The 27582-nt window shown below is 42.2% G+C and overlaps 1 protein-coding gene across 1 annotated transcript; it reads left to right on the top strand.

Moving 5' to 3' along the window:
• The first annotated feature begins 353 nt into the window (after window positions 1–353).
• On the top strand, window positions 354–24205 carry mlxip (MLX interacting protein). Its single transcript, XM_083644382.1, has 17 exons — window positions 354–799; window positions 6695–6801; window positions 8277–8362; window positions 8679–8768; window positions 8902–8943; window positions 10234–10474; window positions 10764–10853; window positions 11036–11130; window positions 11728–12280; window positions 12712–12815; window positions 16615–16726; window positions 18247–18374; window positions 18712–18819; window positions 19232–19359; window positions 19464–19587; window positions 20170–20299; window positions 21934–24205. The coding sequence occupies exons 1-17, from the start codon at window positions 477–479 to the stop codon at window positions 22053–22055; spliced, it is 2583 nt and encodes an 860-aa protein (XP_083500508.1). The 5' UTR covers window positions 354–476; the 3' UTR covers window positions 22056–24205.
• The last annotated feature ends 3377 nt before the right edge of the window (window positions 24206–27582 follow it).

Raw genomic sequence — 27582 nt, 5'->3', positions numbered from 1 at the left:
AGTGATGATTGGTTCGGTTAAGGGTTGGGTTTAGGCATAGGGAGTGATGATTGGTTGGGGCTAGGGTCAGAGGCGGGGCTAGGTCCCTCCTGCCGATCCATTCTAGCTTCCTTTTGGGTTCTCGGGGTGGGTGGGTGTAGCTCAGACTCTGACCAATCAGCGACGCTTCCCAACACAGGAAGTTCCTGCCCTTTAGTGGTGTCTGTCTGCGCGAGCCCACTTTTGTGTCAGCTGTCCGATAGCTAACGTCAAGCAAAACAAGGCAGCAACAAGTTGAAGAGGGTTCATTATTTCACAACAGTTTGGTTTTTAAATGAGTTAACCAAGGATTGAGAGTCGATGGCGCAAAGACGTCAAACTGTAACAAACCCGGACAAACAGTTTAGCAATCCTCATGAACGGGGGGGTTTTATTGCCTTAACGTTAGACAGATAGTTAGCTTGTTGGCTAACATTAGCTATTTGTCTGATAACGACATGGCCACGAGAGAGATGCGACAAAAATATCGCCGTCCGCCGGTAAGCATCAAGCAGGAGCAGGACGACGACTCGGACGCGGAGGAGCCTCACCTGCTGCTGGGGCTGAGGAAGGCGGACGGACGGGAATCCCAAGTCATCCACAGCGGACACTTCATGGTGTCCTCGCCCCACATCGAGCACCCCCCCAAGAAGGGATACGACTTCGACACTGTCAACAAGCAGACCTGTCAGACGTATCACTTCGGGAAGATGAGTACGTCGCACCTGTCCATAGATGCTTCACTGACCAAACTCTTCGAGTGCATGACCCTTGCATACAGGTAAACACCTCGCAGTCCCTTCAGCGTTAGCATTCCTTTCACTTTCGAGATTCTTAACATTTCTCCATCAGCTAGCCAGGGTCCTCTCCATGGTCCTGGCTTTCCCAGTGGTTCTCAACATGGGGTCCAGGGACTACCAGGGGGTCCAACTTCCCTAGCAAATTGATGAATTGTTAAACATTATTCCATTTAACCTTACAGGAAGCTGAACAAATGAGATAATGTAGAAGAAGAATGACTGTTTTGATCACAGTCCCACTGTCTATCTGGGACTACAGTAGCAGATATTCATGGAATTCAATCTGGACCACATCATAAAAAGAATTCTCAGATTTGGGTCCGAGAGACGAAAACTCATTGAATAGCCAACTTAGGGTCCTTGATATGAATAAGGTTGAGAATCATTGCTTTATCCTTTCCAGTTTTCGCAGTACACTACACGCCCAGAGTCAAACATGGGACACATGGGTGTGAAATTGTAGTCACGAGTCTCTCCGTCTGACTTTCCTGTAGTAGACCAAGACCACTCATTCAACTCAAGTTAACCCCCTGTGTGTGTGTGTGTGTGTGTGTGTGTGTGTGTGTGTGTGTGTCTGTCTGTCTGTCTGTCTGTCTGTCTGTCTGTCTGTGTGTGTGTCTGTGTGTACGCGTGTGTGCGCACGCGTGCGTGTTCAAGGTCCCACAGCCCTTTAAAACGCTTTATTATCAACCATAACACATGCTGTAGACAGTGTTACACATTTTAACTAACTTAATCATTTATCACAAGATTATACACTTATTTTCATAATTTACGATCTCTAGCCCACATTTAACTGAAATTATTGCAGTCATTTCTAAGAAAAATATCCACAATCAATGTGTTATTGTGAATATAGTGAAGACTAACGGAAACTATGTCCATTTATTATCACAACCTGGCTGGATAATAGCCTGGGTTTACATTACACTCAGTTCTCTGTTTATGGCTCTGTAGTGTGGGTGAAAAGCCAGCTGTTGTCAGAGGATTCCCTCTCACTTGGACTGGGTAGGAAAACTATTTATAGAGCAGGGAGGCAGTGGCACTACTACCACCCATAGACAGACACAACTGTTAGTAAACTCCTTTAAACATTCATCTTAAAAAGTAAATTCATGTGTTACGATTGCATGTGGGAACTTTGTTCTGGATTTTAAAAGCTTGGATATACATATATAAAGATAGATATAGATATATATACAGTATTTGCTCTTAATACCACTGGATGCCGCAAAATATTTTCTTTGGAAATAGCCTTTCGTATAATGTCGTACAGTTGGGCAGCGGGCCTGTATCAGAAGAACACACTCACTATGGTCTCCTATAGCCAAAAAGAAGAGTGAAGAGTTTTCCCAAGGCGCTCCATAGAGACTGTGAGAAAACCCGGGCCAGGACAAATTTCTGGGAATTGCTAGTCCACAAAGTCCTCCATTCATTGTCAATGGAGGATCTCCAGGCTCTTAACATGGCATGCCATGCCATCACGTGCTGTAAACTTGACTCTGGTGGTTTATAGCTTCAGAAGGGATTTTTTGATGTTCACAATTACTGGGTGGACCGTCACAGGTCCCATCCAAGGCCACAGGAATATCATTATGTAAACATTTAATTTGGGACTAAGTAGAAGTAAAAAAAAAAACAAGTACTGAAAGTCAAGAAATGTAATCCTTTTAGACTATGAAAAAATATAATAGAAAATATGTGCACGATATCTGTTTATAAAGTGAAATGAGAAAGCTGTACAGTTTGCGCAGGAATGTGCGAAAGATTGACCAGAGAATGTGCAAAGGTTAACAGTATGAAGTATAGAGAATAGGTTCACTGTACAGTACATAGATCAAAAGATGTGCGTTAATGTAACGCATTGAGTAAAATGTGGAGACTACGGTAGTCTGTACATTATCATGTAGTGTCTATGGGGGGGGGGGGGGGGGAGGGGGTTGGTTAAGGGTCAGTGTTGATGTGGCCTGCTGTAGATTGGAAAAAAACTGTTTTTGTGCTGTGAGGTTTTGGTCCTGCAGTGTTTCCCAAAGACAGCTTTACTGATGAGTTATTACCGATGTTTCACATAGCGAACCCACCGACTAATTCTTCCAGGCACTAAAGTCTGACTTAGCTGACAACTGCAACATTTGCTGACAATTACAACATGGAACATTTGCTTACTATTGCACTTCCATCTGCTCATCGAGTCTACGGTTCAAACCTCCTCGCCATTGAGTTTGTGTCAGCGGCGCAGACACACCGTGATCCAAAGGAGCATAGATGTGTTGAGATATGGTCGTAGTAGTTCACAACTGCTTTTCGCAGCATTCGATCCGAACCGTTTGAAAACAACATCGGCGAGCCGAGAATCGACAGCGTCATGCATCATGGCACCCGAAATAAATCCAAAACAAAAATGTGCTTGCCTGGCTGGCTGGCTGCCCAAATATCGACAATGGGAAACACTGTCTGTCGTGTCTGATGGACCACAGTCTCCTGTCAGAGGGGAGTTCATCAAAAAGTTTGTGTCCAGGCCAGGGTGTGAGCGGACACAATCTTTCCTGCTCACCTCAGGGTCCTGGAGGCATACAGGTCCTGGACAGATGACAGATTGCACCGCAGCCAATCACTTTCTCAGCCGAGCGAACGATACTCTGCAGTCTGCCCTTGTCCTTGGCAGTAGCAGCAGCAGTGTCAGGTGAAAAAAGTAGAGTCCTCACAGTCACACTAGAGACTTGCTCGGAGTAGATTTATTGTATGTATTACGTTTCGGTCACGGCGACCTTCATCAGAATCTGATGAAGGTCTCTACGCAGTGTGCGGACTCTCCTCTTTTCACACGACACTGTTTTGTTTGTCCTGCACCTGCTACAGAAGAGTGGATGTGCTGCATGCTCCACTTGGATGTAGTAGCAGCAGTGCACCATATTATTATGGAGGAGGTGAGGATGCACTCAATGATGGAGGTGTAGAAGTGCACCATCATCGGCTCGGTTGAACTTCCTCAGCTGCCACAGGAAGTTGAAAAGCCCGTTTAACGGCCCTCTCCAGGATGGAGGAATGAAGTCTCTGTGGTAGGGGAGGAGGGGGCCTCTGAGGTGGGCAGCTGTGGAGAGAGGCTCAGGCCCCTGCTGAGATGGGCTGGAGCTGGAGGATGCTCTCACCGCCTTGCTAAACCTGTAACACAGTCACAGTGTGACTCTTTTTTTTCTTCTTCCCAACATTGTATTTATTGTTTTCAATTAACACATTTAGACATTTATACAAATTACAATACAAACATCCCATAGACCAGAACTGCGTCGCGTCTTCAAGCGTCCAGCTCCAAGGCCGCGCCCCTTTTTAGGGGAAACCCACCATAGTAAACGACGGTACAAGAAGCCAAAACCACTTCAAACAAACTATTTAAAACAGTTTAATTTGATAGAGATATGCCGAAGAGTTGCTGTGTTGTTATAGTTTCACTAACAATAAAAAAAAAAAAAAAAAAACTGGTCTGCGATAGGGTAGGCGTGACACCGTCAATGTGGACGATGCATGTAACCTGGTGGAAACTGGATACAGCGTTCATATAAGGCAAGTACCTCGTGTCGATGTATCTTGCGCATTCTATGGCCGGCCGAGTTGAAATATATTGTCATGTCATGGTGTCTTTGGGTCATTTATAAAGGAAATTAATTCTGTTATTTTTCTATAGATGTTTTGGGTACTGCTATTTTACATTGAAGTCAATGCAAGTGGCTTGTGTTATCCCCTAAAAAGGGGCGCAGCCTTCAAGTTTTGCAAATTACCCGGATGTGCTGGTCTGGTCTATACATATCCCACCTCCCTCCCTCCCCACAATAGCACAACAGAGAAATAAACAAACACACAAAACAAAGAAATACACCGACATACAGACCATGATTCTTCTGGGGGCTGACTAATTTAACTTACATTTTTTCAGTTACATCTTGACTCATGTACAGGTACATAGAATGGAATACAGAGAGCAAATGGAATAAAGAAGCAAAAAACAAAAACAAAAATGCAGATGAAAACAGAAACAGTCAATCTTTCAAACAGTCCCAGGCGCTTCCATCATGTCGGCCACATCTGTCCTCTCTAGATAACAAATAAAAGGGCCCCAAATGCTGTCAAACAATTCCTGTTTACCCCTGATGATATATGTGATTTTTTCTAAGGGCAGCGTTGTTGTTAACTCAGAAATCCATCTCCCAATCCCCGGCCTACCAACCTGTTTCCAAGTTACGGCAATAACTCTTTTGGCCAAAAACCTTTTCTGTCTCCTTCTGATGTTAAAATTAAGTGGATATAATCCTAAAATAAAGAGCTTTGGATCTAAAGGTATTTGTATGGACAAAATATCTTCTTACTGCATCCCAAAATGTTTTGATTTGGCTACACTGCCATAGACAGTGGAAAAGTGCACAGTGTGACTCTTTAAACCCATCTCAGTCCCCACTCCTAAACACCTCTCCCTTAAGTTCTACGACCTTACAGTAGCTGCCCGAGCTTGGCTGTGAAGTAGAGTTTGTCGTAACCGTGGTGTGTGATGGATGGCACACAGCTGTCCTCCTCACAGAAGCTAATGTATGACGTCGTCACAGCCTCTGTGTCCTGGTCCAGACTGTTGGTAGCAACCTCCCAGTCAGTGCAGGGCAGGCCAAGGTTCACTGAATTACACTGTCAGAGATGGAGATGTGTGAAAAACAAACAAGTTAAACAAACACTGGTTTTAGGCCAACAGTGAATGCACTTCCTTTTTCTCAGACTCTTATGGCCTTGATGTCTGTTATTCAGTGCTTCTTCTACCTGCTCTTCTTCCAGTTTATTTCCCCCAACAGGGAAGTCATTAAAGTCCAAGTCCACGGTCCCCCCCGGTCTTGGTTTACTTCCTCTTGTCAGCGTACCACACTTGTTTCATCTAGCATTGTGCTCAACCGTGGTAGTTTCCCACTTTTGCTTTGCTTGCTTGTGCAGAGTCGGCACAATAGCTTGTCAGTGTTGGTCGAGCTGACCTGTACCTTGTTGTTATTATGTCATTCACTTGGGTTTCTCATGGAAGAGACCAGCTTTTCCCTGTTCCTATGGCAAGAAGCAAATCACCCATGCGAGGAAAATACCGGTCTCATTTAGTTAGAGCCCATTTACTTCTGTCTGCCATTTGGCAATGCATGCCATGTGTAATTCGATTTTTATGAACATACTTGTTTTTTGGCATTTTTAAAAAGCCTTTTTTCCCCTCAAGGCGCACGATGTGTAACCTGACGCTGCCAGATGGGGGCGGTATTGCATGATCTCATCAAGAGATCTCGCGAGAGAATCCAGCTGGCTTGCAATTTTACAAGATGTGTGCATTTAGGAGCCAAATTCATGTCAGTCACACCTTAGATACAGTACCAACAAGCATTGTATTTGGGCAGTGCTACAGTCTCACTAATGTGTGTAAGCTGGGGGGATTTCGCAGCATCTATATTTCATCATCATCATCGCTTTATTGTCAGACACAAGGTCCATTAAAAAACACACAATACATATAAAACAGGTAACAACACAATAAGAGCACTTAACATTTCTACAATAAGGCACTGTACCAGTGTTTCCAGATGGAAGACATGTATCTAGTGTCACTGAGATTGGGTTGAGAGAGCAACATAATGAGCATATATTTGTTATGGATGTGAGGGTAAAGTTTGTAACATGAAAACACTCAATTTAGGAACAACAGAAACTTTGACGAAACCAAACTAAGTGGTTGTGATGTTGATCAAGCTCGGGCAACTTTCAAATCTGTCGTAACTTTTTGATACTGTACAAGAATGTACAAGAATTGGCGTCTCACTTGAGAAATCATTTCACATTGTGTTTTTCCCCCCCTGTCTTTTCAGTGGTAAGTTAGTGTCTCCCAAATGGAAGAACTTCAAAGGCCTGAAACTGCTGTGGAGAGACAAGATCCGTCTCAACAACGCCATCTGGAGAGCCTGGTATATGCAATGTAAGAGTTCCACTGGCCTCATTTAGCTAATGAGTTAATAATGAACAGTCAAGCCGTGTCAAGACTAAGAGCTGGTCCTCCAAGTATCTGTTGTTGCCATAATTCAGACTTTTATTCTTGTCATTACCGGTACACTATGTATCAAATATAGAGACAGTGACACAAATCTTGATACTCTGCTTTCTGTGGTCTTCAAGCAACATATCCTTGGCACAATCCTTGCAGCTAATTTAGTTAGTAATAGTAATGGTTTGTTTGTTGACATGGCGTGTGCCAGAGTGGCCGTGACCAATGGGAGTGCTCGTTCATGTCACAAAAATAAATGGCACTAACTGGGTCAAGTTCCTCATGAGCTGTGACTGTTGACCTGGAGTCATGCATGTTGTCAGTAGTGGCATTGCTACTCACTACAGTTTGCATACATGATAGAAGGAACAGGATTTTTAGAATAGATTCTCAAAGAGGCACAAAAAACTAGAGCCATATGAAATCAGTTTTATTTTTTTCCAAATTCCATTTCATTTTTTTCCAAATTCATTTTTTTCCATTTTTATTTTTATTCTGGGGTTAGGATCGATATTTTTTTGCTTTTGTGATGTCTTGGCACTCTCAGACAGCCTCTTTGTCATGTTTCTCAAACTGAAAACCAAGTTGTGAGGTGACATAAGGGTCCCACGCGAGAGCGACCCCCCTCTCAAAACACCACAATCAAAAACAGAATCATTTCTCTAGGCCTATTTTACAATTATGAAATCATTTACCGTAGGTTAATACAATAATTGGGTCTACTTTTGGTTTTGATAATTAGGCCTACTTTTTATCAATTTCAACCAAATTATGGGAAATTCTGCTGTATTCCATCTTCTACAGTTGATTTCATTTTTATTACCAAATTCCATGATTCCGTCCGTTTTGCAGAAATCATATGGCCCTACAAAAAACAACAACAAAATGTCTGGCCCTGCGGAGACTTTAATTCTCAGGTTAACTGATAGTAAAGCCTGACAGTTTAAATTGAACTGAATTAAGGTGGAGGTTTGCAAGATAAAAATGTGTATGGAGCACGGATTCACATTGGCCAGTGATAGAGTCCTAAAATGTGGTGACTATGGAGTGTTTAGCTTAAAGTAGAAGTAGTTACAGTTCAAAAGGGCATGGTTTCACTTTCACCATGAACTGCTGTTTAAAACTAATGGCAGTTGCACCCAGAAGTCTGTTGAAGCCGTTTGTTTACCAACATCCTGATCCCTCATATTGTATATGAATGATTATAGGAATATATTGGCCTGACTCAATGTGAATGCATTCAATGTTCTGCCAAGACAAGATGCTCCTTTAACCACTGCTGTGGGCATAAAACACTTAAGCTATGTTAGAATATTAATCGTTATAATATTTTTTTTTATAACATCAGTCACCAATATTAAATAATATGAATTGTGTATACAGTATGTGATTTTCTTTTCTACTTCTAGATGTGGAGAAAAGGGAGAATCCTGTCTGTCACTTTGTGACTCCACTCGATGGCACTATGGACTCCGAGGTCCATCGTCCTGCAGAGGTATGCATACAACAATTAAGTAATATGGGACTGGATTGGTATATATACGGTAATATAATATATATACATATACTGTACATAATATATATAATATCCAGGAACACTAACTTCCAGATGTTTCTCTAGTAATCATATTCTTCCCTGTTATAATTTTTTATTTGCGATCCTACTTCAGCTGAATTATTTTGTCATTGCTAGTCCTATGTTTCCCCCACTCTGTTGCTCCGTTTTCATGTTTTTATCACATCATTTTGGGTCCCGTGGGTTTAATTGTCGCTTGGTCTGTCCTTTATCCGTCTCCCTCTGCCTTCCATAGGCCATTGCCACAGAGGGGAAGTACTGGAAGAGAAGAATTGAAATTGTCATAAGAGAATATCACAAGTGGAGAACATACTTCAAGAAGAGGGTAGCATATTGTGCATAATTTAAAAAAATATATATATCTTAATGTTTCAATTTGATTATTTGATTCATCATAATTTTTTGTATAAAAGATACGGTACATCTACTGTATGTTGAACTTATAGACTCCCTTATAGTTACAGAGGCACAAGGATGACGACCTATCAAGCTTGCTCAAGGTATGCAAAACATAATTCTATCATTATGTCAAAGTAATAGTGCTAATAGTGTCAACATCTGCTTTAAGTGTTAAAATAAGGATCTGGAACTAACCTCGGCTAACACAGTTACCTGCTTTGATATTTAATATTTAAAGGCTGGTGTTTTTTTAGCCTGGTCAAACCATCCTCATCACGTGAATCACATTCTGTTTCGCTCCACGTCGTGTCAGTTTGTACTTCCACCCGCCCCCAGCCATTTCCAGAAATTAGAATGTAACCGGGCCAATCAGGGTCCTGCGCCATAATTGACAATGTAACCAGCCAATCAGGGATGCCGCTGGCAAGACGGTAATGGCATCTCCCCAAGCACTGAGTGGTAACGTTAACGTTAGTAGACTAAGCCATAGCCATAAGTGCAGTTATTGCAGAAATAGACTCAATAACAACAATTAAACAAGAACAAGAGTATGCACCAGTGAAGTTTCTCTGTGGAAAAGACGTTTTCGCCGTTCTTCTGAGTGGATTTTGATTGTTTTGGTGACGCTGATTGGTTGAAGGAGTTGTCTGTCAAGGCAAGTACTCCCACCCACTGAAATCAATATGGGCGGCTGGAAGTCGAGACTGATACGGAGATCAAAACGGAATGTGAGATGCAGCTGATTGCACCTAATTTCAGTTTTAACTGGCCATGTGTTTGCCTGTTAACAGATAAATATCATTTAAGATATTCATAAGTGTGTTTCTTTAACACTAATAGAGGAAGTGTGTAGCTGAGTTGTGTCCTCATGGGATTGGAATTCTATGTGTTGCTGCCGTCCTTCATTTTATTGCCATTGCAATGCAATTTTGTAGTTTGTTTGATTTGTTGTATGGCTGGACGATATGGTTGAAATCAATATCATGATCATCCTAAGGATTCTTCTCTGAATATAATAAATTACGATAATGGTTAATGTATGCAAAATCATGTTAAATCAAATTAATGTTCACAAAGTTCACTGAAGTGAATGATGTTAGATGTGATGTCAAACAAAACTGAAATTTTCAAATAATATTCCTACCATACCTCATCTTAGTTTTAAATAATAGTAAAATTTGCATGTCATCATCAATTTAGACAGCAGAAACGTGTATCATGATGTTTAAAACTAAAAGGTATTCATACATCACGATATGATTCTACTGAAAGATCGTCCAGACCTAATTTGTTGTAAACTTTTGTCTTTCCCTGTCTTCTGTCACTGTACTCAACACCGCATGCTTTTGCATCATTAACCGGCGTGCCTGTTGCATTTGGAACACTCAAAGGGGCCGGAGGAGCAGTTTTCACTGTTTGGGGAAGTGTCTCCAGACATGCTCCGTGTCTCCTTTTGTCAGGACGAAGACACTGCGGCCCGCCGCGTGGCTCGTAAGCATCATGACTCTCCCGTGCCCATGGAGATGGACCCGCTCTTTGACATGGATGTTCTGATGTCGGAGTTTTCAGACACGTTGTTCTCTACGTTGGCCTCGCACCAGCCCATAGCCTGGCCCAATCCAAGGGAGATTGGTGAGAATCATCAGATGTCCATTTTATGCATTCCTAAACAAATGTAGAATATTTTCTTACTCGTCTCATTTAAAACTCAATAAACCGATGTGTATCCAAGCTACTACTTCGGTCTACTTTTAACTGCATCCAGCACCGCAAATAATTTCCTTCCTCTTCCATTTTCTTTTTATCAACCATGCTTCAGGTACTGTAGCTGGAGCCAGACACTATCTATGTATAACTGTCAACATGCTGTCATGTTTTCCCCCTGCCCTGCCTAGTAGCTGTGCCTCTCTGTCTACCACAGCTCATGCGGGGAACGCCGACATGATCCAACCGGGACTGATCCCCTTACAACCCAACCTCGACTTCATGGACTCATTTGAGCCACTGCAAGGTAGCAATAAGTCACTAGCTACAGTATATAGCTACAGTAGTACTGCGCACACACTAATGGGGCACTCATTTACAAGATCCCACCGCACATGTTCTAGTAACTCTACCACAGCAGTCTTAACACTTGGAAAGTACAGTAGTGTGGTTTCACTAATCTCTAACTAACATAGACTCTTGTTGCAGACTTATTTCACAGCCTCCGTCAGCCCGTCTTCCCCTCTGTTTCCCCCACTGCACCATCTGTCACCCCTCTACCCAGCAGCAGCTCTCAGTCACAGGTAAACAGCTAAGCTTAGTCCCTAACTCCGCCCACCCTGATACACAGGTAAACAGCTCAACGTAGTCCCTAACTCAGCCCACCATGATACACATGTTGTGCAAGTGTTGTTGTTTTGTCTGGACATTCATCAAATTCAATTTCAGTTTGCTGAACAAATTATTAGAAATCATACAGTATGATTTCTAATAATTGGTAACGGACATGGTATGATACCATACTATTTTTCTGTATGCGGCCCACAACCAAAAAAGTTTGGCCACCCCTGGAATAGGCCTATCCTAAAGACTAAATAGACACGCATTGTGCAATTGGCTGAATTGGGCAAATGTGAAGACAGAGGTGCTTGCACACCTACTAATTCAGCTAGTTAGACAATTCTCCAAAATGCAAACCAGTTGTGAAAATTAAGGTAAAATGCAGCATCAGTATTTGACAAACAGAAAAAAAAAACATGAAATTGTATACATGTCATGTGTGTTATTTATTAATTTGTGTTTGCCTACAGTTACGTGCACACCACTTTTCGTACATCGTATTGCACTGGTATCAAAGAACTGTGTGTTTGTTCTGTTTTCCCGTTTGTATCCCTCGCTAGGCCCAGTTACTGTCCTCCATGCAACTGTCAGCTGACCACATGTCCTCCCCCGGCCCCATGGCCAGTCAAACCAGTGGGACAGGCGGGGATGATTCTGCCTATGTGCAGAGCTACATGCCTCTCTTCTCTGGGCAGGTGACTTCCAGTGCTGGCATTTCCTCAGTCTCGCAGCCCTTAGCCCATGCTCCGCTAGCACACTGCCTTTCAGGTCAAGGCATGGTGCCATCGCCCCTGGACCTCACGTCGACGCCACCTGGTGCCTCAACACTGGATGAGAATGGAGCATCATCTGTGATTACACACACCGCCTCCTCCATTGTCTCACCCAGCGACACTGCCACCACCTTTAACCACGGCTCAGAGTACAGCTCCCTCTCCACACAACCTCCACCATCCCACCGCCATCCCCGCGCACCTTTGCCCGCCACCCCCATCCAGCACCCTCGGACTTTTGCCCTGCCTCGCCCCATTCACTCTTCCAGTAGCAACAAAAACCGCCATGTGCAAAGGATTGTTCCCAACACCCTACCTGCCCCTCACCTCATCCTCACAGGTCTGTTGTTTATCCCCAGATCAAGATATTTATTCTGTACCGAGAGAAATTGAGAATTTTTGTCAGTTGTTTAGAAATGTAAAAACTTGAAGGCTATTCAGATGTAGAGGTAAATTCTGTTTGTTGTGGGCCGTACCAAGGCTGGCACCGGTGATAAAGAAACACTTAATTGTCCTTAGTGTAAATGGGAATTTGTTTTCTTTGCACGAAAAGAAAAATAGATTTACATAATCTGTCACATCATACAGAGCAGAGCATCATCTGTGATTACAGCTCTGTCACTAACTGGTGTTACCACAAGATGGCGCTCAAGCCTTTCTTTTTTTGCCTACTAAATCAAATGCAAAGAGGTGAAGGGAAAATGAAGTATATATCAGGTAATGAGTCATCAAAAGTTGGTCACTCGTCCTGACTCGTGTTTATTCCCTCAGCTCCTTTCCCAGGTCCAAATGCAGTGATCGTTACACCCACCCCTCTGAAAGGAGATGTGGTCCAAAACACAGGAGTGGTCATCGCTTCTTCTCGTCTTGGAGCGGTATGTTTTCACCTGAGGCAATGTTGGCCTCATTATTTTTTTTATGTTTTTATTAGTTATTGAGTCACCATGGTTATTAATAAGATATCAAATATCACTTTGAGATCCGACCAAACTCAAAGTATGGGCTCATTTTGTGCTGATGTGTACAATTAATGCAAAGTGTTATCCTGCACCTTTAGCTTTAAAATTCAACTACTGGTTGTCTGTACGAACGAACCCAGTCAGTTGTGTTAAGAGTTCATATTTGAATGCAGTGGTTCTCAACCAGTGGGTCACGACCCAAAAGTGGGCCACAGAGCTGTGAAGACAGACATGGTGAGAGACCTCTGTGAGATGAGATGAGATGAGATAAACTTTATTGTCACTTCATGGTACAAGTATCACGAGCGAAATTCTGCTTGGTTCGCTCTCAGAGTCGGAGAGCAAAACCGGGTTGCCATTGAACAGCGCCAGCAATTTGGATTGGACAAAGCATTTAAATGAAATACACTCAGAATTCACATCACATTATTACTCATTTGAAAAGTAATAAAGGCACACTTCAATATTATACAATACAAATACATTTGTTGTAAATGTACAGGATTACCAGCAAAGACAACCCACACCACGACGTGTGTTGTATACAGTGAAGCATGAATCCATAGAAACAAAGCCAAAACTAAAAAATCAAGCCACACACTCAGCAAGCCAGTTTTTTTTTTTTTTTTTTTTTTTTTTAAGAAACTTGCACAAGCCGAAGACCTGACAAAAAACATACCAACTACAAGTACATGTCCAATATAAGAACAAAGCCTTGGTGCATCTTACTGTGTTGCACAATGTATTGCAAAATTAAAGGAAGTCCATATGCGCTCCAGTGACAGCGTCAGGCTGACATGTCTGACTATCACACATGACATCTTCATGCAGAGTTCCGCCGAGGCGGAGGCTTCCGAGGGGTGAAGTACTGTCAGGAACTTAAAACAGAAATAGCTGCTTTTCTCAGAAAACAGCTATTATTTTGAGTAGCTATTATCTATGCAGGGGAGAGGACAGTCCATTTGAACAGGCAGATAAAATTGAGGCAGTCAAGAAGAGACAATCTTGTGGGAAAGTTGTGTGATGGAAGATTGCATGTTTCCCTGTGCTTGCAATGCATGGAGGCACAACAGCTGGACACCATGAACAGAAATACACTTAACACGTTGAGTGCCATGGACGAGATATCTCGTCTTACATAATCCAACCGTTGAGTGCCAAAGACGAGATATCTCGTCTTACATAAACTTTTTTTTTTTTTGACGGTGGGACATCAATCAACCCCTTTTACGTCTTCTATATCAATATTGGAGGAAGAGAATGTGTATAATCTATTTTACCGACCACTAAGTGGCGACAGTTCTCTCCAGACAGAGAGAAAGCCACAGCCACGGGTCCGCTGGAGAAAGCCAGTCTAATTTTCAAGGAAATAGCTGGGCGAAAACTCTTTCGATTTCACACACACACACACACACACACACACACACACACACACGCGCGCGCGCGCGCACACACACACACTCGAGTACCTTTGCGCATAAATAAGACCAGAATCGCAAAAGCTTCTTCAAAGATCTCAGCCGACACCTCAAGAAACGAACGAGCCAGTTTTACAGTCCAGACTGCCCGAGAGCGGCCGCGGAGCCTCCTCCCTCCGCAGCACAGACGGAGGGAGGAGTTTGGAGACACACACACACACACACACACACACACACACACACACACACACACACAATACAGTATACAGACTTGCCCAAGGGCACCCATAATCACAGGCACGTGAGGTGGTTCTAAAAATCCATTTATCTCTAAACTCTCTGAAAATCTCTGAAACCATGCTGTACTCAACGGCTAATATCTACATAACTACTAACTCTGCAAACTAACTCTTTTAGACAGAGAAAGCACACATTATATTAGTTCTTTTTAGATGATTGGTGTTCACGAAGTCTTAACAGAAAAGAATCCTCGGCTCTTGTAAAATGAGCCAGAATCCTCAAAAAAAACCCTGGCACAACTTAACTACAGCATTGAAAAAACGGCTGGCACTCAATGTGTTAACTCATTGAGTGCCAGCCACTTTTGGAGAACGGACGCTCCCAGTGCCAGAGTTTCAGAGCGTTTTCAGTGATTTCTCGAGGCCCACAGAATATTGTGTGATATTACTATGTAAACACCGAACACGCACAAAGAACGATGAGACCTATTGTATCAGCAGCAAAAAAAAGTTTATTGATATCATTTTCCATTCTTTAGTTATCAGCCGGAGAAGATAGGTCAAAAACAGAAAAAAATGGCGTTTCCATCTAGAAGCTGAGATATTGAGCCTTTTGTGAAATATAGCATTTCAAGCACATGACTGACTCTGAAGTTAATATTTTCTGATGTGACACCTCAAAAATAATTTACTTCAATAAAACAGTGAAAACAAAGGAATTTTGTTTGGCAAAATAATATTTTTTAGCGCTGGCCCCTGCGTGCGCAGACCCTACACCTTCTTGCTGGTCTTGATTTACTGCTGGTGGGCATCAGATAGCTTGTTTGCCTGTCTCTGTCAATCGAGCCTGCTGTGTGGGTGTTGTGTGTTGTACGCTGCCCTGCGTGCCCCACCCCCCTCCTCCTCCTCCTTCGTGGGAGTGTCTCTGCGCGACTGAGTGTCGCTGCGTTTGCTCTCGCTCTGCTTTTGCTCCGTCTGTCTGCACTGAAAAGTGTGCTGCATCCCCCCGCTTTTTCACAACCTGTCCCGGCTCCCAGCTGAGAATAATGTAACTTTTCAGAAAGAGGCTGGTGTCGGCAACTAAATCATATGGAGGGGCTATTGCAGCGGACACGGAGGAGCTCAATTGTGGTGTCAGCAGATTGACTGCTGTTCACAGGCACAGCTAACGTTATGCTTCATGCATATCGATGCGATTTCCGTTTCCTCATGACTTCTTCTCTCTTTTCTCCTGGCCTTTCTGTAATCTGGAGAGCACTGTCGCCACCTAATGGGTCCCTAAAATAGCTTTTACACATTCGACAGCCACCATACTTTCACAGGAGATGGATCTGGCTTTGATACACGTCCCACCGTCAAAAAACGCAATTGACGACTTTAGTCGTCTTTGGCACTCAACGTTACTAAAGCAATTGACGACTAAAGTCGTCATTGGCACTCAATGAGTTAAGAAAACAATGAAGGCAAATCTTATGAAACTGCTTGGCAAACTTTCTGACTCCTCACTGAAGGGGAACAGACAAGACAACACACCAAGTGGATCCATTTGGAGTGGAGATTGAGAGCATCACATTGACGAGCGACATAGAAAGCTCTCATGTTACCATAGCAGGCACTTACAAACTTCAAATAGTAGCCCGGGGGTTTATGTACCAAAACTTATAGCCAGACCCGGTGTCTATATGGGACCGGCGTTTAATTCTTTTTGTGCAAGATTCTTCCAGCAGGGATGTGTTCAGATCAGTTTTTTCGCTGGATGTATTTGTTTTGATTCTGCATCTCATTTCCTTTGCACTTTATGTTGCATGACATTTTCCTTGGACCACAATGAAAAATAAATTTAATAATTAAATAAAGGAAAGATGATGATTGATGTTTTGCTGTGTGTCATGGTGGTTTTGGACTTACTGGCTTGGGTCGGTTTGGCTAACTGGTTGAGAAACACTTTTCAAAGAAATAGAAACAAAGAATGAATCATTTTGGCACCACAGTTAGTACTCTGGTGGATTTGGGCCTTCTCATATTTCTCATGCATTTACTTTCTATATTTTGTCTCAGCCCCCTGGATTTCATATCGTGTCTCAGACGCACAAGACTCCCCAGCCGATTGTACCCAAAGAAAAGACTTATTCTTCCAGCCGCAAGAACCAGAAACCCTCCTCTAGTGTTGGTGAGACATTAAGATTTCTTCTCAGTTATTTGTCCACATGGCATGATGCTATCCATCCATCTTAAAAATACAAAACACTAGGGGTTATAGAGAAACACAAATGCATATAATTTGTCTTAAAGTCCCTGGAAACCAGAAATAATTTTTTATTATTTCGCATTTTGAGTTCATCACATCACAGGAACCTATGTTAATAAGCCACCAGCCAAATTTGAACGATGATGAACGTCGCAAAGTATATAAATTTAGGTTTGACAGTCATGACAAAAGTCATGAGAATCAATTAGATTTTAGACCGTCTTTTCTCCCGCGGACTGTGTGGGAGTGTCCCGTCTGCAGCAGGTCTCCTCCTCCTCCGAGAGAGAGGGAAACGGAGAGAGAGAGAGAGATGGAAAGAGAGAGAGAGATGGAGTGTGTGTGTGTGTGTGTGTGTGTGTGTGTGTGTGTGCGCGCGCGTGCGTGCGTGTGTGTGATTCGATTAAATCTTATGACGTGATAAGATCATGCATTTTAGCACCGCGCGCACCGCTCTCTTCAATGAGGAAGTGGAAATCCAGACCTTATAGAAAAGTGGCGATTTTGAGGGTTAGGGTTGAAACTAATGTCAACTACTTTCTGAGGCACACAATTACTCACAAAAGACCCGAAATGGAATAGTTAGAAGGTTTTTGTGGATTTTGGTTTCCAGGGACTTTAAGACTTTATGCACTTGGAACTATAATCTTACCTGAGTTTATGAAGTTATCTACATATTCATTATCTTCAAATGTTACTTTATGCTTGTGTTGTCGTGTATATATATATATATATATTAGGGATGTCAACGGTTAACCGTTAATCGATTAACCGTCGCTAACGTCGTTGTTCGGTTATTGCTGTCGGTCTATCAGTTAATATTAAAAAAAAAAAAAAAAAAAAAAATTTTTTTTTTTTTTTTTGGTCTATTTACTCAATGAGCTCATGCCCAAACAAGGCGTGTCTATTTAGATGCTGAAATGTTAATGCTTTTTGTGTTAGAAATTCTAACACAAAAAGAATTTGTGTTGAAATGTTGATGCTTTTTGTTAATGCTTGTTAATGCTTTTTGTGTTAGAAATTCTAACACAAAAAGCATTAACATTTCAGCATCTAAATAGACACGCCTTGTTTGGGCATGAGTTCATTGAGTAAATAGACAAAAAAAAAAAAAAACATTTTTTTTTTTTTTTTTTTTTTAATATTAAAAAATTATGAATTAACCGATAGGTTAATCGATTATTAGCGTCGGTTAATCGAAAGTGAAATTAACCGAAAATTGACATCCCTAATATATATATATATATATATATATATATATAATATACGTTTTTAAAGAACCTTAAAAATATATAAAAAATATTTAAAACAACCGAAAGTACATAGATTTTGCCTGCTTGTATGTCAAATCTTTTGATACTCATTGAGTTGCACTCCAGCCAGCTAGAACCTCATAATTCAAAGCTCATCACTTGTTAAATATGTATTTTTATATATCATATCAGTGCACAGTCGACAAGGTTCAGGTCAAGGGTCACCGTATGGGTCAGATCAAGTCCCGAGTCCCCAGTCGCCCCTCAGCAGCAGCAGTGGCGGCAGCAGTAATACCCTGGCAAAGAATGAGCCAAACCAGGTGTGTGTGTTCACATATACAGTATGTGTGTATTTTAACAAAACACATTTGCATTTGTGATCTCTGCATCTTTGTGAACATTTTATTTTCTTGGTATATACAAGGCTTTCACAGGCTTTTGGAAATCATTGAGTTTTTTTTATGTAACGATAATTTAAAAGTTAACGAATATAGATGGAAAGCACTTGTATGTGAGCTGGAAAAAGAAATGAAAAGAAATGCATCTCTTAAATTTGAAGCCTGGGCAAATGTGTAACCCTATTTTTCCTTTTCTAAACACTGTGTAACATCAGAGCTGGTCTCAATAAGCTTCTACATGTTGTCTGTTGTGTGACAGAGCCGGAGGGTGACCCATATATCTGCTGAGCAGAAGAGACGATTCAACATCAACATTGGCTTTAAAACACTCTGCAACCTGGTTCCCCCCCTCAAGTCCCAGTCAAATGTAAAGCTTCGTACTTGTCTTTGCTTTGTATACTTTCTGTGGGAAAACTAATGGGAACCTGAAGTGAAATTGGTTGTGTGTGTGCAGTTTGAATTGCAGTTTAAAGGATAAATGGGTTGTGTCTGTAAGGTATAAGGTTGTCCAAATTCAATATTACAAGGAATTAAATATACAGCTTCTAAATTCAAAATAACAAGGAAACACTAAAATTGTAATATCCACACAGATTCAGGATTTACTTTGGTGTGGCTGCAATTTTTACTTGTTTGATTCATAGTTATCCTCTATGAGTTTAGAGTACAAATAACATCTCAGTTTACTACCCCTGTGAATATACTACACAATACATACAATACTGGATATCTGAATTTCCTTCTCCAGTCCAACATACGTATTGATTGTGCTCATTCAGATCAGTAATGCAGCCACACTGCAGAAGACAGTGGAGCACATAGGGAAGCTCCAGCAGGACAGGCAGCAGATGCTGGAGGAGGCCAAGAGACTGCGGGAGGAGATCGAGGAACTCAACACCTCCATAAAGTATGTTACTGCACCATATTTCTCTCCACTCTCTTCTGATGCACAGCCATCTATCATATAATGTCTCAACTCATGTTACCTTTTATGCCACTGCTTAACCACAGCTTGTGTCAGGAGCAACTCCCTGCCACAGGGGCGCCCGTGACACACCATCGCTTTGACCACATGCAAGACAAGTTCGACGAATACGTGAAGAGCCGCACTCTTCAAAACTGGAAGTTCTGGATTGTATCCTTTTTAATCCAAGCGCTCTTGTACACAACTCTATCAACAATGATTCAGTAGCCATTCATTTGTCATCGGCACTCTTTTACAGCATTCTATTCTTAACCCATTGATACCTGATGCAGCATTTGTGTGTGTATCCCTTTAAGCGAACCGCGTTAATGCGGTTCGCGGTCTTAAAGGGATACGCACACAAATGAGGGATATACACGCAAATGCTGCATCAGGTATCAATGGGTTAAAGCAGGATCCAGTTACATCAGGTCAGACCAGGGACTGTATTCAGAAAAACCTCCTGTGGTAGAGGAGGTGTTCATTGTGGTCTATAATAATAGATTTGAGTCATTTTCTAGTAAAGGCAAATCTCACAGGGAAATAAAAGCAAGAGCAGTTACAATAGTCAGGGGCTGCCTCAGGTGCTCAGGCCACAGGTGCTCAGGCCACAGGTGCTCAGGCCACGGGTGCTCAGGCCACGGGTGCTCAGGCCTCGGGTGCTCAGGCCTCGGGTGCTCAGGCCTCGGGCGCTCAGGCGAGTTGCGTTTGTCTCACCCCCCTGCGTAATCGACCCTTGACCATCCGCTCCAGTTCAGCATCATTATAAAGCCTCTGTTTGAATCGTTCAACGGGATGGTGTCGACTACAAGCAAAGCAGAGCTGTGTCAGACCACGCTGAAGTGGCTCGACCGTCACTGCTCCCTTCCTGTGCTCAGACCGAGTAAGTAAAAGCCTCTCCTCCTTAGACGCACGCACGCACGCACACACACACACACAATTTACCACGCCAGTCCACCTTTGCTATAGTTTTCACTAATGAAATGGGCATCAATATACGGTATGGAACAAGTGCAACACAACAGGGAAATTCTGCTGGATAAGTGTTCGATCACTATCACCTAAGCTACGTCAGGCCTTCTCTTCATTGATCTATATCACTATCCATACCTTTTCATTCATCTTCCTTCTATTCTGCTGGAGTGGAACCATGACATGAGAGGAAGATTAAACATGCATCACAAATCAGGGTTTTTCCTGCATAGAGAAATGTTGGTGCCCCAAAGAGGTTTTAGCCACACCCCGAAGGCCCAAGCCACCCACCAAAGGCCGTCTATATTTGAGTTCATGGCACTCCTGACTGCATACTAACTCAAAATCAAGCATCTTTACTATTTTAGGGAATTTCCCACATTTGTACCTTTTAAATGGCTTCCTTTCTAAAACCGGGTGCTGTAAAAACACATTACTCCATAAGTTCTGACAATGACTGATATATTTGAGATCAGGACAACTCTGACGACACACCAGCTCAAAATCAAGATTTTGTTTTTTTTACTAGATCAATTTAGAGAATTTCAAAGTTAGTCTCACACATGTATGTTGAAATGACTTTAAAACTTGGGGTGCATTGAAAACACATTGCTCCACAATTTCTGACAAAGACTGATATATTTGTGTTCAGGATAACCCTGACACTGACCCAAAAGTCAAATGTACGCATGTCAATATTGAGGTGCGTCATCACCCCCCAAAGGCCCAATCTGAGCCAGGAAAACCCCTGCAAATGTTTTCCTGAAAATAATACTTCTCTGAAATCCCTCGAAGGAGGGAACAGTGCTGGTCAGTCTTTCCGACTAGTGTCTTGTCCTCCCACTTGTTCTTAATCATTGTTCTGCCTCTAACAACTCTGTAGCGTTGCTGTAGAAGGGATGTGATGATACAACGTGACGTCAGAGATTTCTATCATGCACTCACTGATTAGGAGCCTGCTGGAGGTTGAATCTGTGATGCTGCAGAGAATTGCAAATGGCTGCATTAACAAGCTTATTGCGCCAGCTCTTTCAGTCCAGCTCTTTCAGTCCAGCGTTGTGCAGTGCCCACACAAGTATAAAGGATCAGCTGTAGCTTCAAAATAATATGTTTTTACAGAGTTACTTTACTTTGTTGCCACATCAACTAGACCGTTGTTTGGAGTTTGCTGTGCTGGGCTCATAAAGACATACATCATAACACAACATAACAGACCGAACAAGCCAGCAAACAAACAATAACAAGCATCAACTAAAGGGTAATGGATAATAAGAGGAAAGAATCAGATACAAATACAGTGATTTAAAAAAAAAAGCAAAATGAAAAACAATTCAAGTTAAAATCCAATACAATGTAGTAGGCTGGAAAGAGTGACTGGTACATTGGAGAGAGACTAGATCTGACTGTAGCTGAGGTGCTTCTAATCAATCAGAATACAGTTGCATAGGTGTTTTTTCTGAACCTAGAGGTGCGGGTCTGTAGTGAGCGAAGTCTTGCAACGCAGACAGGTCACGGCTGACATACTGTGGTTCATTTGTTTTTCAGTGGTGCTCGGTACCCTTCGCCAGCTAAGCACAAGCACATCCATTCTTAATGACCCGTCCCTGCTGCCTGAAGAAGCCATCCAGGCGGTCACAGACACCCACAAGCCTTGTGGAGACTTGTAGCCTCACTCTCAGGGGAGGTGAGGTGTCCTGAACGCTGCCACCGCCACATCAGGTCGTCATTCAAGCAATCGTTACAGATGATGTATTACTGGTTTACCTTATAGCCATTCAACAAAGTTACTCCGTACGTCTTCCACGTGTCCATTACTTCCCTCAAACTCTGTATGGCTCTATTTCACTTTATTCACCTCACAGCGATGCATTTGTACTACTGTGTAGAATGGATTCATTGTGTACATTGTGTGTACATTGAATGATACTAGACGCAGAGAACCCTGCATTCAACATTGCTTTTATCATGATTTCTAATTTAAAAAAATAATACGCTTTTATCACACAATATATTTTAATTACAGCAACGACGGCACTACCTATTGCTTTAACTTGCGTTAAATAGTGTATTGGAAGGTGCTACTTGTGGTTTGCTTTTAGAACAAAAATATGTTTAAATGATATGAAACATGAGCATTGTTTAAAAGGGAAATATTAAGAGCTTTTGCTCATTTGATGTTCTCAGATGTATACAGTCTGTAGGGACGGAGCTGGCTTCACAAGAAGAGATGAATGTAGGATTAGCGAGCAATATGGTTTGTGTTCTTTGGAGGCTCTTATTAACCGTAAACTTCACCCTAGAATCAAAGCAATCACGTTGAGAATGCGGTCAAGTTGATCGCTCATGGGATTGTCTATACCTAGTCAATACCTGGAAGATGTGGCCTGTCCGCCTTCTATGAACCATACTTTGCTTCCCTCATTTACTCAGGTGAATGCAATATTTTGGCAGTTAATGGTGGTAATATTTCCGTCCGTTTTTGTTCATATTGTGCTTTGCTCTGCCCATTTCTTTTGGGCTAAACTGTGCTAAAATTGTATGATGAATCAATCATCTTTGGTCAGAGCATCATGGATATATAACACTTGGAGCCTTCACCAAGCCACATAACCGAAATAGCAATATACATGTATATACATGTACAGTGTTACAAGTGGCACAGTAGCCATAGCTTGATTCCTTGTTCCTTCTTGTTCACTCAGGGCTGCGCTGGTGAGCGTAATTGTTCTTTTCCATTTTAATGAGCAAAACAAATCAAGTCGAGACCCGTTTTGAGGGAAGAGGCTGTGACAGTACAGGTTATATCACATGGTTTGATTTTCCATAATTACGTTACCCTAATTTGTGATGTGTGCGCTAATAACAGACCGATACTAGCCTGAGAAGACGAAGCTTATCGAAATTCGTCTGGCACTTTGTTTATATTGGATGACACAGTACATTTGAAACGGGTCAAAAGCCATATCAAAGAGTCGTTTTGTCCATTCAGCTCATTGTTTTATTTTTGTGTTATTTACTGCAAATATGACAAAGCACTCTGTTGACGGCTGAAGGATTGGACACAGTTTAGTTTGTTTAGGCATAAGCATGGTCAAAGAAAGTGTTGTGTCCAATTCTTGCGAATGCGTTAAATTGTTTGTGGTTCAGCACTCTTTAATGGAGCTGGTGCCTTGTGTTGTGTTAGTCTTTATTTATTTCTTTCCTGCAGAACAACTGAGTTTACTATGAGTTTCACTGTAGCAAAAAAAAGTACCTTTTGATAGTGATGGTTTTGTTTTTATTTGATGGATGCGCAGGCTTTAGTGTGTAATCCTTCATTAATGATTGCAGGTTTGTGACGTTTATCGCAAAGGTTTTATTACTACTTTGTTAAGCAAAATGAAAAATCCTAAATGCACGTATTAATGTCATGGTTGTATTTTCATCTTTTGTTTGCCATGCTTTTCAAATTAGAATCATGACATTTAACTTGTAAGACAAAGCCCCTCCTTCAGCTACAGCTTGGCATTTCTGTGCTGATTTTACGCATCTCTTTTCCAGTGGTTTTAAAATGTTGGCCATGCAAAGAAGTTTGCTTTCCTCACAGGTAAATGTTTCCAAGAAGAAGTTTTTGTATGAGTGTTGGGAGTAGTAGACGATGTACAATATAACATTGCAGATTGGATCTGCCCATGTTGGGTCTCCCCAAATTTAGCATTGTACATATTTCCTAAAAGTACAAATATTTTCTTATGCTGTATCTGGGTGTTTTTGTTGTCCAAAATTTGCTGCTTTTTTCAGCTGGCAAGTTTTAAAATGCCTCTCATGACTGAGTCTGAATCACAAAATAAAAGCAATGATTCTGATCAACTTTTTTGATATTTTTATTAAGTTTATTTTGAATAAATATTACTTGTTATCAGACACTGATAATAGTTGCATGACATCTGCAAATCAACCAACAAAATGAGTTTACATTTATATCCAGGTAGCACAGTTACATTGACTTGGCACTCCAAATGTGCAATAATTTAAATCACATGTCCTATAAAATGTATAAATACAGTATTCATGCCATACAGTAAATCAAGCCAGCCAATTTACCAAGAGTTGCAGCAGACACTTGACATAACGAGGATTGTCAACGTCATTGTTAAAGCTGGGGGCTGTGCAGTCTGTACAGGTGATTTGACTGGGGGATGACCTCAGCCTCCCCAGGTCGAAGCTGTCCTGGGCGATGACACCGATGGTGTCATTGATGTTTTCTGGCATTCCCATGATCGTGCTGGACACCTTCTGGATGTGGCAGCAGAAGGTGGCGAGCTGCTGGGCCGTGAGGAGCTGCTGAGGCTGAGGCTCCTGCAGCCCGGTCCGCCCCGTCACGTTCATGTCCACGCAGGAGGTGGTCGGCACCACCGCAGGGTTACTCTGCCAGACGGGACAGGAGACAAACAGCTGGTCATACAGCAACCCAACACCAGTACAAAGCTATATGAAAACCTATGTGTCTCCAAAAAGCATGTGCTTCGAATTCACATGTCGTGCAGCTAAGGTTACACATAGCTCACCAGATAGGTCAGAACTTCCAGTGTCAGCTCCTGAATGCGCAAAACATGTATTTTCTCCCGGTCAGATGTTGAGCGTCTAATAATAAACCCACTGGCTGGTTGGACAGCAAGGAATGAGAAGATGATGAAGACTGCTGAATGAAAAAACACACAGATTAGATTTGTTTAACACACACGCACACACACTAATCACCAGCCATCAGCATTCAAGAGGTCTTAACACATTCACTGCCAGCCGTTTTTTTTACTGTAGGTAGCTTCTGCCAGAGGTTTTTTTTGAGGATTCTGGCTCATCTTTCAAGACCCGAGGATTCTTTTCTGCTAAGATTTTGTGAACACAAAATATCTCAAAAGAACTAATAGAATGTGTGCTTTCTCTGTCTAAAAGAGTTAGTGTGTAGAGTTAGTAGTTATGTAGGCATTAGCACTTGAATACAGCATGGTTTCAGCGTCTGAAAATTTAAGCTGAGATAAATAGCTTTTTGTGAAATTCGATAGAACAGTCACTTTAACCATTCATTTTTGGCATCAGTAAGACGTCAGACATCTAAACAATAGTTTTGAACAGTAATTTCCTCCATAACAGCAGGAAACACCCCTCTCCTTCAAACTCCTCCCTCCGTGTGTGTTCTTCTTGGCTGCAGCGGGCGTGTCACAAGCTCGTTTCTGCTGCTGCTTTGCTGCTGCTCCTGTCTGCTGGCGGCCGCTGGGCAAGTCTGGATGGGCTCGCTCGTTTCTTGGGGTTTGGGTTGAGAGCTTTGATGAAGCTTTTGCGATTCTGGTCTTATTTATGCTGCGTGTTTCAAAGTGTGTTCCACCCGTAATCTATTATGCAAATTTGCAATCCCGCACCGCCAGCTCCCAAGCGCGAAAGCGAAAGCGTTTTCGCCAATCCATTTTCATGAGAATGGCTTCCTCACACTGCTTTTTGCTTGCCTTCCTCTAGTCTGGAGAGCACTGTCGCCACTTAGTGGGTCGGTGGAATGGGTTGTACACGTTCGGTGGCTCCAATATTTATATAAGAGATGTAAAAGGGTTAGATGCACATCCCACGGTCAAAAAAATAATAATCTTTTTTTTGATGTGTTAACACGTCATTGGCAGTCAACCGTTGGATTTTTTTTGACGTGTTAACACGTCATTGGCAGTGAACGTGTTAAGTGTTGAGCAGACATGTCCAAAGTCCGGCCCGCGGACAGATTTTAAGTGGCCCTTTGATTTAACTTCTTTTTTTTATAACCCATGCAAGAAGCACCTGCCCTCCCCGCATTTTCACATTATCTAATCTGGCCCCCATTCAAAAAAGTTTGGACACCGCTGGTGTTGAGCAACTGTTTGCCTGCAGAAGTTCAAGTTTTCTCTCCCAGGCAGACACTCAAATTGCTCTTCAAGATGCTTACCAGCACGCAGATTCATGACAAGTGACAGTATTGATTGATTAACGGAGTGAATATTAGTTCAGCAGGAGACTCTGATGTGACACTCTCATATCCATCCTTCAAGAGGATCCCTTTTATTATACTCTCAAATAAAGATAAAGATCAACATCTGAGTATTTTCCCCAGCGTCTCAAAGTGCTGAGGCACCATTATTAGTAATAACTAATAGCTGTCATAGAAAACATTCATGGCTCAATTTACGTTTGGGGATTTCCTTCTTTAAACAAAGGGAAAAAGCGAGCGTTGGAGGAGATGTGATGTCACTGTCAGCTGATTATGTAATTTGTAGGATTTCACAAAGTCAGCCAAAAGTTCAAATTATGCCTAAAACAAAACAAAAGATAGTATACGTTGTATATCGATATTATGGTTTCAGCTTCATGTTGAAAAGGTGAATGTCCTACCGGTGAAGCTTCCCCTGTCAGGTGAAAAGAAGCGGCTGGCTAACTGCCCATGTCTCGGAGGAAGCATGGAGCCAGTTTTCGGGTCTCCCCAGATCGGCAGAGGGTGGAGCAACCAGGATAAATATAAATAAAAAATATAAAAACAATCAGGGAGGGGGGGGATAAAATAAATAAATAAAAGGCAGTAGGCCTACAGGTTCAATCCCATCTCTTATTTTGACGTGAAGCCAAGTAAGTCCAGGAGTATTTCAATCATTAAAGGGAGGGTAGTAGGTAAGAAGTTTGTTATAAATGATGAGGTGGTGCCTACAGTGTTAGAGAAACCAGTCAAGAGTTTGGAGAGATGGTATGATGCAAGTCTCAGTGATAAGGGACAGTTTGAGGAGGTGAGGCAGGAAATGATTCAAGGTATTTCAAGTATAGACAAGTCAGGGCTCCCAGGAAAGTTAAAGTTGTGGTGTTTTGGCAGTTTGGATTGTTGCCTCGGTTGATGTGGCCACTGACAGTGTATGAGGTTCCCCTTTCAAAGGTAGAAAAGCTAGAAAGGATGATTTAAGGTGCTCTTATGCTCGAGCAAAGCTCCGTGGGGGTGGGGCCCCGCGAGTCTCCGTGAGTCACCGTGCAGACCTCGCGCTGGGGCAGATGCCATTATACTCAGAAAGTGATCAGCATGTATTGTGTGCATTGTACAATGGTGAAAACAGCCCGTGAAAAGTCGCAATGAAACGCTGTGCAGTACTGAGTGCGCTTTCACTCTCAAACGACCGCACATCAGCACATGAAGGACTCACCAAACTTGTTTTT

The sequence above is a fragment of the Poromitra crassiceps genome (assembly GCF_964638095.1).
Source record: "Poromitra crassiceps genome assembly, chromosome: 10".
In the NCBI taxonomy this organism is placed as follows: domain Eukaryota; kingdom Metazoa; phylum Chordata; class Actinopteri; order Beryciformes; family Melamphaidae; genus Poromitra; species Poromitra crassiceps.
The sequence above is the reverse complement of the archived record's forward strand: the minus strand, read 5'-3'. Positions and strand labels throughout refer to the sequence as shown.

What these genes read in the sequence shown, in the direction of transcription:
- mlxip (XM_083644382.1), top strand. Translation starts at nt 477, where the DNA reads ATGGCCACGAGAGAGATGCGACAAAAATATCGCCGTCCGCCGGTAAGC. An exon ending in CAAAGAATGAGCCAAACCAG is followed by an intron (nt 18,375 to 18,711) that starts GTGTGTGTGTTC and finishes GTTGTGTGACAG; the next exon opens with AGCCGGAGGGTGACCCATAT. An exon ending in AAAACTGGAAGTTCTGGATT is followed by an intron (nt 19,588 to 20,169) that starts GTATCCTTTTTA and finishes CATCCGCTCCAG; the next exon opens with TTCAGCATCATTATAAAGCC.